The following is a 12483-nucleotide window of genomic DNA, read 5'->3' as shown; positions in this document are numbered from 1 at the left end:
AAACAAAAAGTATACTCTAGAAACCAGGAGCATCAGCAGCTGGGAACTTGGTAGAAATGCAAATGCTTATGGCCCACTACTGACTCAGAAACTCTCTGGGTAGGACCCCGCAATCTGTGTCTTCACAGGTCCTCCAGGTGCTCCTGTTGCAGGCTAAAGTTTCTACTGCACTAAGATACAAAAACTTACGTATAAACATGTACAACTGATGCTAAGTAACAGGTATCTTGATGTTATAAATGTTGCACTGGGTATGGGAAAAAGACTTGCCAGGAAACTTTGGCTTTTAAGTGAAGTGGAAACATTTTCTGTAAAGCTATAAAATGTGAAGTTTACATTACTTGAACAATGTTAAAATGTGTTAAACAATGTTAGTAATGTTGCAATCTTTTGAAAAATTATGAACAATATCATTATTAAAGCCTCAGAATGAAATAATATTAAATACACTTACTTGTAACTCATATAACTCATTGCTGTATCTTCCATATTCAACCATACCCCCAAATACTAATATTCTGGTACCATCACAGACAAATCCATGGGCAGCACAGCCTGGAGGGATATCTCCTCTAACAGCTGGCAGAAACCACTGATTCGTAGCTAGTTGCCAAAATAAAATTAAAACTGATTATAACCAACAACGGTTATCACATACTATCAGCAAGTACTTTACATATATCATCATTATCAGTGGGTCTCAACTGGGGATGATTCTGCCCCCCAGAAGACATTTGGCAAAGTCTGGTGACATTTTTAGTTGTCACAACTGGAGGGGGCTGTTACTGGCATCTCGTAGGTAGAGGCAGGGATGCTGTCAAACATCTTACAATGTACAGGGCAATACAGGGCAGCTTCTCCCGACCTCTACAAAGAATTACCTGGCCCAAAAGGTCGACGGTGCTGCTGTTGAAAAACCCTGATCTGTATCATTTAATTCTTATAAAACCCCTGCTGGGTGAGTATAAAAATCTCCATTTTACAACTGAAAATTGTGAAGCTAAAAAAGGTTTGGTAACTTCAGCGCTGATCCTGGGCAACTGGCAGAGCAAGATTCAAATCAGGTCTAATTTGTTCCAAAGCCAGGGTTTTGAACACTAAGACCAAACTGTCAGTAACTTTTTAACTTCATATGCTGGGGCGCTGGGAGGAGGAGAGGGTGAAAAAAATAAAATTTCTCAGACTCCACTATTTTGTTAACCTTCAAATTATTCCTGTGATTAAGCTGTTTCGTCCGAGAAAAGTTATCAGGCATGAAGTAGACCCAAAATTCCATCACTGTCTTTACACCGAAAAGATTTCTTGTGACAGCCTGAGCATTTAGAAGGGGGAAAAAAATTAAATTCCAGACTCCTTTCTATTCCACAGAGGTCCTCAAAGATAGGGGCTCCTTGCCCAGGGACACTTGTGATCTGCAGTGGTGCTCAGGTTATGACAGTCCTCTTTCCGAGGGCCAGTCCAGAAGGGCGCCCACACCGAGTATGCAGACACAAGGCCGCCTCACCACGTCCCCGCCGGTTTAGAGCGCGGCCCACGGAGGGGCTCTTGACCGTTACCTGCCAAACACCGGGTTGTAGTTGAGGCAAGAGTGCCAGAAGGCCTCTCGTTTTCCCTCCTCACCCCCTAGATGGTCTTCCTCCTAAGGAAGGCAGGTAGGCAAAGCCGGGAAAGGCCCGACGGAACTTTGGTTTGGAGTGGGTTTTGTTTTTTGACAGGGACGAGATTTCGGGGAGTGGCCCAGGCAGTTGGACACGGTCTTCTGTCGCCTGCGTCCTCCAGCAGGGCTGGGGCGGGGGCGTCCGGGATCCCCCGCTTGAAGACCGGTGCACCCCGCTCGGGGTCCGCTACGTCCCCGAGGGTCCCGGAGATCCAGAGCTGCCGTCCGGGACAGAGCTGCGGGACCCGGGCCGCCCGGCCGAGCCGCGCTCCCCGCCGCCCGCCCGAGGAAGCAGTGACCGGGCGGTGACAGCTGTCAGGGCCGCGGCCGCCGCCTCGCCTCCCCTCCCCCTCCGCGGCTCCCGCAGGCGGGGCCGACGAGCCACCGCCGCGCCTACCCGTGTTGTAGACGTGCAGCTCATCCGCGATGCCCTCATTTCCCCCTCCAAAGATGATCATCAGCTCCCGGATGGCCACCGCTCGGTGTCCGTGTCGGGCGCGGGGTACCGGCCCCGTGAAGGAAGAAACCCGCCTCCAGTTGAGGAGGCTGGGAGCCGCCATCTTCCCAACCCCCGCCCCTCTGCCCACAATGCACCGCTCCCGCCTCAACCCGCTGCTCCCTGGGGAGGGCGGGGAACCGCCTCCAGCTGTGCTGGGGTCACGTGGCCGCGGGCGCCGGGGGCCAGGCTGGAGGCCCGCCGGCAGGGGAGAGACGCCGGGGACGGGGGGGTCCTGAGAGGGGAGCCCCACCCCCATCCCAGGCGACGTGGCCAGCGGCCACCCGGGGCAACGCACCTTAGGGTGGAAGGACACTTCCCACTGACCACGTCTCCCGTCCCCACCCAGAGCCTCCCATTCGGTATTTTGGGGAGAAGGCACAGCATCTTCCTTTACGTCCACTTTAATTGAGCATCTAGGATGTGTGGGCGAGGCAGTCTCACAAGCAACGTGAGAGAAGCTCGTGTAGAGGTGCGAAGAGCTGGGAGCGCAGGGCGGGGACCTCGCAAGGGAGGGTGCGGGCGGGAGCCCGCCTCGCGAGCCCGGGCCACGGCCGCTTCTCCCGACCGTGACTGGGACCCGGGCTGGGAAGGTCGCTACAAAGCCTGCCAGGGCGAACCGAGGGCAGCTTTGTGGGGAGCCATGCCAGGAAGCTTGGGAACCGTGAGCCACAAGAGGTATTTTTGGTTTGTTTGGCTTAAGCAGAGAAGAGATGGTTTGTAGATTTCTGTTTCATTGCTAGCTAACAAGTGAGGGCTGTCCACAGCCAGGAATGCCTTAAGTGCCTCATGTGTATTAACTCGTGTAATCCATCCAACAATCTAGTGAGGTGGCTCCTGTTATCTCCCTTTCGTGGATGGAGAAATGAGGCACAGTGCAGTTAAGTAATTTTATGAGGGACACAAAGGAAAGGTGTTGAAAAAAAGATTGGGGCCAGGAATCAACCACGGGACTTCTGATTCCAGAACCCCCAAGCCCTTATACCATATACCATACTGCCTCTGATAGCAGTCATATCCAACCATTGTACAATACTGCCTCTGATAGCAGTCTTACGCAACTCTTTATTTTTATTTATTTATTTTAGATAGGGTCTGGTTCTGTTGCCGGAATGCAGTGGCGCTATCAGAGCTCACTGCGAGCTCCAGCTCTTGGGCTCCAGCGATTCTCCTACCTCGGCCTTCCACAGTGCTGGGACTACAGGCGTGAGCCACCGCACCCAGCCAATGCAACTCTTAATAAGGCCTAGCTGCCCTGTGATTTGATCCTACAGGTAATCACACAAGTCCATTAGGAATAAAATTGCACTGCATATGGGATTCGTGCCAAATGAGTAGATTTTAGCTGCTCTTGCCACAGAAACACAAAAAGGGTTGGTGATAACTATATGAGATGATGGATATGTTAATATGCTGCGCTATAGTAACCTTGTGACTGTCTGTATCAGCTGTCCCCTACCTTTTTGGCACTAGGAACCGGTTTCATGGAAGACAATTTTTCCACGGACTTGGCAGGGGAGTGGGGGGTATGGACTTGGCAGGGAGGTGGAGGGTATGGTTTCGGCATGAAACTGTTCCACCTCAGATCATCAGGAATAAGATTCTCATAGGGAGTACACAATGTAGATCCCTCCTATGGGCAGTTGACAGTAGGGTTTGAGCTCCTCTGAGAATCTAATGCGCGGCTGATCTGACAGGAGGCAGAGCTCGGGAGGTCATGGGAGTTCCGAACAGACCGAGGACTGGTTGCTGGGGATTAGAGACCCCTGGTCTATATGATATCATAACTTCATATTGTATATCTTAAAAATGCACAAGTTATTTTTAAAAAATTTAATTGAAAAAGGACTGGGCACAGTGACTCACACCTGTAGTCCCAGCATGTTTGGAGGCTGAGACAGAAGGATCCACTGATCCCAGGAGTTCGAGACCAGCCTGGTCAAGATGGTGAGATCCCATCTCTATTTTTATTAAACAACGATATATAAGGCCGGGCGCGGTGGCTCACGCCTGTAATCCCAGCACTTTGGGAGGCCTAAGTGGGCGGATCACGAGGTCAGGAGATGGAGACCATCCTGGCAAATGTGGTGAAACCCCGTTTCTACTAAAAATACAAAAAAATTAGCCGGGCGTGGTGGCGGCCCCATGTAGTCCCAGCTTCTTGGGAGGCTGAAACAGGAGAATGGCGTGAACCCGGGAGGCGGCGGAGCTTGCAGTGAGCGGAGATTGCACCACTGCACTCCAGCCAGGGCGACAGAATGAGACTCCGTCTCAAAATAAAATAAAATAAATAGAGATACAAGTCCAGTGGAAGAAAAAATTGAAAGCAATTTAAATCCCTACCTCAGATTCTCAAGAGGTACTGAAAGGAGAATACACTGTATAGTAAATTTCCTAAAGCTCTTTTTTCCTCATCTTTTACCATTTTCAATTTCTCTTATATGCTTCATTCACCCAACTCCCTTAAACCTCAGCATGCTTCTCCACCTTCTCATCCATCTAAGCTTCTTTTTGAAAGAGAACTCTCTACCTTTTAAAAAGGAATTCTCAGGCTGGGCATAGTGGCTCACACCTGTAATCCCAGCACTTTGAGAGGCTGAGGAGAGCAGATCACCTGAGGTCAGCAGTTCGAGACCAGCCTGGCCAACATGGTGAAACCCCGTCTCTACTAAAAATACAAAAATTAGCCGGGTGTGGTGGCGCATGCCTGTAATCCCAGCTACTTGGGAGACTGACGTAGGACAATCGCTTGAACCCAGGAGGCGGAGGTTGCAGTGAGCCAAGATGGTGCCATTGCACTCCAGCCCGGGCAACAAGAGCAAAACTCTGTCAAAAAAAAAAAAAAAAAAAAGGAAAGGAATTCTCACTATTTTCTCACTATTCTTTTTAGCTTCTGCTTCTTAAATTCTCCCTCTCACTGAGTATAACCCAATTTTGTTTGTTTGTTTGTTTGTTTGTTTTTGAGATGGAGTTTCGCTCTTGTTCACCAGGCTGGAGTGCAATGGCGTGATCTTGGTTCACTGCAACCTCTGCCTCCTGGGTTCAAGTGATTCCACTGCCTCAGCCTCCTGAGTAGCTGGGATTACAGCCATGCACCGCCATGCCCGGCTAATTCTGTATTTTTAGTAGGGACGGGGTTTCTCCATGTTGGTCAGGCTAGTCTTGAACTCCTGACCTCAGGTGATCCGCCCGCCTTGGCCTCCCAAAGTGCTGAAATTTCAGGCATGAGCCACCGCGCCCAGCCAGTCCAATTTCATAATATGTCCAAAGAGAATTTGGAAAGGGAGGGAGAAATAAGATGCCTACAAACAGAAAAGAGGTTATGAATATTTATTAATATTTTTCTTTGTCACGTACATAAGATAGCCTCTTAAATGTTGCAATAATAAGTTTTTATGAATCTGAAATAAAACTGGAAGAGTTGGAATAAAGCAGTGAGTTTTTCATAAAACCCAAAGTGTTTAATTTAAAGAACTGTACTTTGTTCTGAGAGTTTTGTGCTTAGATGGTAGTTTTTTTCTAATGCCCTTATAGCACAAGGTTAAAGGAAAAATCAAAAGTTGCAACCCTAATGTTGAACTTCAAATTTAAAAAAAAAACTAGTCTATGATATTTGAAAGCCAGAGAACCCTTGAACTAGGAGAAAAATGAAGGCAAATATTTTTAAGACAAAAGGGATTGCAAGCTATAACTGGTGGCTTAGGTAGGGAGCTGCAGGGTGATGAGGAAATGTATACTAGTTTCCTAGAGCTGCTGTGATAAAGTACCACAAATCTGGTGGCTTAAAACAATAGGAATGTTTTGTCTCACAGTTCTGAAGGATATATAAGTCTGAAATTAATGTGTCAATATGGCTGTGATCCCTCCAAAACCTGTAGGAGAGAATGCTTCCATGCCTCTTTCTAGCTTCTGGTGGCAGCTGTCAATCCATGGCAACCCTTGGCTTGTCAATGAATCACTCATCTCTGGCTCCATCACATCATCACGTGGTGTTCTCCCTGTGTGTCTGTCTTTTTTTTCTTCTTCTTTTTTTTTTTTTTTTTTGAGATAGGGTCTGGCTCTGTCACCCAGGCTGGAGTACAGTGGCGTGATCTCAGCTTGCTGCAGCCTCCACCTCCCGGGCTTAAGCGATCCTCCCACCTCAGCTTCCGGAGTAACTGGGATTACAGGTGTGCACCACCATGTCTGGCAAATTTTTAAATTTTTTCTAGAGATGAGGTTTTACCATGTTTCCCATGCTGGTCTTAAACTCCTGAGCTCAAGTGATCCTCCTGCCTCAGCCTCCCAAAGTGCTAGGATTACAGATATGAGCCACTGCACCCAGCCTCCTCCTCTTCTTGTAAATTCACTAGCTATATTGGATTAGGGCTCATCCTGTGATCTCATCTTAACTTGATTATATCAGCAAATACCCCATATCCAAATAAGGTCATATTCACAGGTATAGCGGGTTAAGACTTCAGCATATTGTTTGGGGGAGATACAATTCAATCAGTGACAAAGTACGTAATCCAATGGGAAAGCTATTTTAGTAGAGCAGTTTTGAGTACTCTCTCCTTGAGGGAGGCATCTAAAAGAGGTCCCCATTTCACAATAAAGTACCTTCAGTCTTTGAAACTTCAAGATTGTAGTTTGGAAACAACAACCTAGGAGGAGAGTTTGGAGAAGAGGGATGGAAAATAGCACCCTGAAGAAGCCAGCATTGATGGGGTAAAGACAAGAGGAGGCACTCATGAAGGAAATAGAGAATAAGTAGCCAGAGAAGTTAAAAGGGAACTGGGTGAGGGTGATGTCAAAGAAACCAAGGCAAAGAGGGTTTCATACAGGCAGAAGTGGTAAGGAAAGCCAAAAGCCATAGAGAAGTCAGGGAAGAAGAGGACGAAGAAGCAACTGTTGGATTTGCAAATTAGGAGGTTAGTAGTGGCCTAGAATTAAAATGTTTTCAATGGAGTGAGAGGGAAAGAAGCCAGAGAGAACTGAAGCATGAATTAGAAAATGCGGATAACATGTATAGTCTACTCTTTACAGAGACTTGGCTATGTGAGGAAAGAAAGAACAATGGCTGGCAAGGAGAGAGAGGTACTGTGTAAATTGTTATTATTTTGGATGGTGAGACTTGAGCATGATTGTGGGCCCAGAAGAAGGATCCAGTTGCAAACAAAAGGTTGGAAGTACACAACCAGCAATCATTTCCAACCTTCTTCTCCTTGCCTGCCTCTCATTATTGAGACTGGGAAGGAAAAAAACAAACAAATAAGCACTTTCCCAGGCTACTGTACCCACTCTCCTTCAAGATGACCCCCAATGTCTGCTCTCCTCTTCTTTTCAGTAACAGAATCTGGACTATGAGCTGGGCACATGACCGTTCTAAATAAAAATTCGTTTCCCAAACTTCCCTCAACTAGTTGTGGCTTGTGGCTAAATATTGACCTATGGGGTATAAGCAAAAGTACTATATATAATTCCAAAATGTGTTCGGGAGGAGGGAAACTTCCTCTCTCTTACTCTTTCCTGCTGGCTGGAATGTAGATGTAATGGCTAGAGCTGGGGCAGCTGTCTTGGACCATGAGCTGGAAGGAGCCTAATTTCCTGAGGACTTAGTGAAGTAGAGCAGCTCTACTGGAAATTACATCCCATAGGGCAAGTAGGTCTGTTCAGAAAGAGCTGGGATTTGGTGGATCGAGGTCCTGGAGGATCAAGGAAAGATGGATCCTGAAGTCCATGTATATCTACATGTATACCAGAGTTGAATAGATACATTAATTCTCTATTATAGATTGTATAAATATTATGTATTCTATACATATACAGGAATCCCTCTTTAGCCATGGTTTCAGTTACCCACAGTCAATACAGTCTGAGAATATTAAATGGAAAATTCCAGAAATAAGCAATTTGTAAGTTTTAAATTGCGTACCATCCTGAGTCACATGATGAAGTCTTGCACTGTCCCGCTGTTACCTGCCTGGGATATGAATCATGCTTTGTCCAGTGTTTCCACACTGTATGTGCCACCTGCCCATTCGTCATTTAGTAGCTGTCTTAGTTAGAGTTATATAGGATTTGGTACTATCTGTGGTTTTAGGCATCTCTGGGGGTCTTTGAATGTATCCCCCTTGGGTAAGGGGGCATCTGTTGTATTATAGAAAGCTCTATTGGACAGTGCTGCTCTAGACTTTTTAGGCATATGTTAGAGAAGGTACTTTCATCTCTCACTACTTCCTCTCCTCTCTGCCCACTCCTCCATATCAAACACCCACCAGAGTCATTTACCTGGACTGTTTCATTTGGGGTTAAGATCATGGGCTTTAAGACCCAATAGGTTGTAGCTACTTAACTAGTTGTGTGGCCTTGGTCAAATTATTTATCCTCTTTGAACCTCAGATTCTTTGTCTATAAAATGGGAAGAGTAAGAGCATCTGCTTCTCAGGATTAGTCAAGGGATTAAATGAGATAATATGGTGCCAAAGTGGCAGCAAGGAAGCAAGCTGGCTTCACACCCCCCAATGGAAAACCAAAAACTAATATTCAACACTGAAATTATCACCAGCAATATCCAATAACTCAACTATGAGGATGAGACATTTGCTGGGGCCACAGAGAAGTTTAAAAAACTCTGAGTAGATGGTAAGAGAAGTAGACTTCCACATCTGTAATCCCCTCCCCACAATCTGCCAGGCACCAAGTACATGAAAATTTCCCCCAACTCACAGTCTGTACACTGTAAAAAGTGAGATCAAGGCATAGACAACCAGCTTCTCCACAATCTTGGGTTCCCTGGCAGAAGACCTGTCCCTGCCTCAACCACTAGAAGCATCAGTAGTCCCTGGAGGAAAAATATCCCTGAGAACAGCCAGAGACAAAGGGGAGAGGTGAGACTACTATCCCAGCTCTGGAAACTGCTGTGTAACTTGACAAAAAGAGACGGAGACACCAAATCAGAGTGGCTGTTCAGTAGCACCACACTGTAGGAGGTTGGGTCCATAGGTCCCTTGGACGCTGAACCCCTAGTCAGCCTTCCCATACTACTGGGATATCCCCCATTAAGGACAAGGGGCACTGAATATTTATTAGAATGGAGGCAAACATGGGTTTCAGCACCATCTAGTGCTGAAAATGGGGCAGCGACCTAGCGAAGGGGAAAAAAGAAAGAAATCAATAGATAAATGAAATAATACATGTAAAGTACAGGCAGTCTTCACTTTGCATGATAATACTGTTCTGCAAACATGATATGCAAGCCAACACCCTTCAAAGTGATCTTAATTACCAGTGGGAAAAATTACAATTGTTTTGTGATGTTTAAAAACTTTTTTGTCAAAATATTAAAAACTTTCTTACTATTGCTTATAAATATATAGAGAAATGAAAAAATTGTAAACCTAATATTTCTTTGTTATGCCATAATTTAAAACAGAAATATTGAGAATTAAAGAGTTTTATTTCTTTGCATAAAACTTACCATGAGTAGTTTAAACCATGCTTACCACCTTCTTGTCATATAGCTTACTATATGGAGTGAGCATCTTTTCTATGCTGTGGCAAATTGTCATACTCCTTTCTAAGGCCTTTTTTTTTTTGAGACAGGGTCTCTGTCATCTGAGCTGAAGTACAGTGGCATGATCATAGCTCACCACAAACTTGACCTCCCAGGCTAAAGCGATCCTCCCACCTCAGCCTCCTGAGTAGTTGGGACCTTAGGTGTATACCACCACACCTGGCTAACTTTTTTATTTTTTGTAGACATGGGGTCTCCCTATGTTGCTAAGGCTAGTCTTGAACTCCTGAGCTCAAGCAATCCTCCTGCCTCAGCCTCCCAAAGTGCTACGATTACAGGTGTGAACCACCATGCCCAGCCTCCTTTCTAAGTTTTCCTTTGTGCTTTCAATGTTGTGAGATATCTCTGAATGTTCCTTTAATGTGAATTTTTTGCTCATGTCACTTTCTGGAACATCTTTATCCTTGTCCTTACAACTTCCAACTTCCTTCCTTATTTATGTTCATAAGTTTACCTTTACTAAGTTTTTCTGGATGCCCATCTGGAGTTGAACAGTGGCAACAACAACATTCTCATGGCCAACAATTTCTTCTGTAACTCCAGTGATCTTTGATTTGAACTTCACTCCCACAATTATCACTTTTCGTTTCTTTGCTTCACTTTTATCTTTATTGGCAAATTCTATTGTCCATTTATTAAAATGTCACATGGAGATAAGGAGGCAACACAACTACATGCTTTGCTGTCTGTGCATAACTAAATAACAGATGTCCAGTGACCGGTCACCAGCAGACTACAAATGAAGTGATATGCTATGGTCACTGATCATGGTGTACATCTGTTATTTACATAGTAATTTTGTGGACTGAAAACCTGGCAGCAAAGCTTGTATTTATGCAATTACTCACAGTTAATATACTGTGGTAACTGAAATTTGAACTGTGTTATTGGGGGACTTGTGTTATATAACTAAATGGTGCTAATTGAAATCTGTGCTGTTGCCATGCTAAGCAAGGACTGTGCTATACTTATGCAAGGACTGACATGTAGTGAGCATTTAGTAAGTAGTAGATTGTTTTATTTCTATCATTATCATGATGTTATTATATTTCTACAGTTTCTATTCCTCTTCCTGAGCTGCAGGCCAAAAAGTCAACCCTAGAGTGAGAATCTGGTGCTGGAGGTGGCAGACAGTCCTGTGTTTTCAGCCAAGAGTGTAAATTGCAATGTCTTTAATCTCAATTGAGGACTCGGGCCAAGGGCCAAAGGCTTTTTGCCAGAGGTCTGAGAAGAGGTTCTGGGGAGTGCTAGCAAGTGGGCAGAACTCAATAGCAGAGATCCTGGGCAGGGACTGTTGCCGAAGTGAGGGAAACAGATGGTGTCTGAGAGGTCTGTTTACAGATTGCAGGGCTCCAACCATGAATCTTGGCTGAAGCTATGGCCAAAGCACAGAGAGGGCACCTGGCAAGAGCAAGGCAGTGCTCCAGGCTAGATAGAACCTAACTTAATTGCCAGAACAGGGAACTGGGCCAAGGAAGAGAAACAGTTACAGCATGTGGGAGAGAGGGAACTCTAGTGCGAGACTCAGGTGCTGGAGCAATTGCTGCAGTTCAGGGAGTAGCAGGGGAGAGCAAGAGCACTGAAGCTCAGGGCAACAAGAAGATGACCTGCAACTGAACCACACCAGGCAAAAGAGAGGGAATTGAGCCTGCTATGGTAATTCCTGCCCCATGTGTGTGATCTTGGAGCCCAGCCATGGGAGACAAACGTGGCAAAGAGGCTTGTCAGCCTGACCCAATGTGGTAATTCATGTACTACTAGAGAAGACTTATTCCTTTCCTCCCAGGCAACCTTATCAGCTTTAATAGATTTTATCTAGGACCTTATCTAAAAGTAATATACACAGTCAAGGCAGACCCAGTTAGCAAGAAGAAACGATGAACATCTGACTTTCAACTAGTAAGAAATAAACACAGAATAATAATGACTCAGATACATGTTTTGTTGACAAATGATACCACAAATATAAAATGCATGTGAAATGCATACATATTGCATGCGGTTGCACTCAGGCATGTAACTAAATCTAACCAAAGTTACTTGACCACTTAAGGGTTTATTTTCATCACATAGCAAGATTTTCCATAAGTAGTTCATTCAGGGCTGCTGTGGTGATTCTCTGCCATCTTTAGCATATGCCAGGCTGCAGAATGACACAGTGCCAGGGACCCCATTCATATCATGCAAGGATATTTTTCATTTACTTCTACAGATCTACTCTCCACCCTTCAACCTGTTCAGTGTCCTGAGAGGCTAACCTCAATGGATTATAGCACTTGAGCTCCTTGCCCTCTGACTTCTAGTTGGATTTGGTCAATGGGAGACACTACCAACAGGAGACTGTGACGCTAGGGTAATCAGCCCCTAGTTCCTTTTGTGCAGAGCACCACAGATTGGCTGTATCCCAGTGGGAGGGCTGCTCTTGCTGGCCACCCCTCTCCATATCCTCTCTCCAAGTCCTGGAAACCACTCTCTCGTTGACCTTCAGAGTTTGGGGTTGTAATAACTCCCTGCTATTGCTAGCCCCAGGGTACTGCATCATCTCTTAACCATGTTTCCCTGACAGTGATTATACCTTTTCAATTAGTGCCTTTTAAAAAAGTCTCCACCATTACCTTATTGGAGGGAGCTGTCTGTATCCCGCCAGGACCCTGACTGATTCAACTGTGTAGTCACTGTGCACAGCCAATGTGGCCATACGCAGCAGCATAGTGCGGGCCTCTTATCCCCAGAGCTGCAAGGTGGCTACTTCACATACAAGGTTCAAGGCTG

General features: G+C 45.6%; 2 protein-coding genes across 5 annotated transcripts in view; one reads left to right on the top strand and one right to left on the bottom strand.

Annotated features, from left to right (window-relative positions):
• HCFC2 (host cell factor C2) overlaps positions 1–2315 on the bottom strand; it is a 42868-nt gene extending 40553 nt beyond the window's left edge. For all 3 annotated transcript variants that reach the window (XR_002515969.2, XR_004176299.1, XM_003907068.5), the window contains exons 1-2: positions 2055–2315; positions 455–603 (exon numbers count right to left, since the gene is read on the bottom strand). Coding sequence is in view for 1 of the 3 variants with exons in the window: in XM_003907068.5 (XP_003907117.3) it covers positions 455–603; positions 2055–2217 (312 nt within the window). In the remaining 2 variants the exon portion in view is untranslated. The remainder of the gene's footprint in view (positions 1–454; positions 604–2054) is intronic.
• Positions 1636–12483, top strand: part of GLT8D2 (glycosyltransferase 8 domain containing 2) — a 74183-nt gene continuing 63335 nt past the window's right edge. The window contains exon 1 of one of the 2 annotated variants that reach the window (XM_009181559.2): positions 1636–1652. The gene's annotated coding sequence lies outside the window, so the exon portion shown is untranslated. Of the gene's footprint in view, positions 1653–3408; positions 3428–12483 lie in introns of those variants that run through there. The other variant, XM_017946156.2, reaches the window with a different exon arrangement.

Source organism: Papio anubis, chromosome 9, assembly GCF_008728515.1.
Source record: "Papio anubis isolate 15944 chromosome 9, Panubis1.0, whole genome shotgun sequence".
Classification (NCBI taxonomy): domain Eukaryota; kingdom Metazoa; phylum Chordata; class Mammalia; order Primates; family Cercopithecidae; genus Papio; species Papio anubis.
This window is presented reverse-complemented; position numbering and strand designations above follow the sequence as displayed.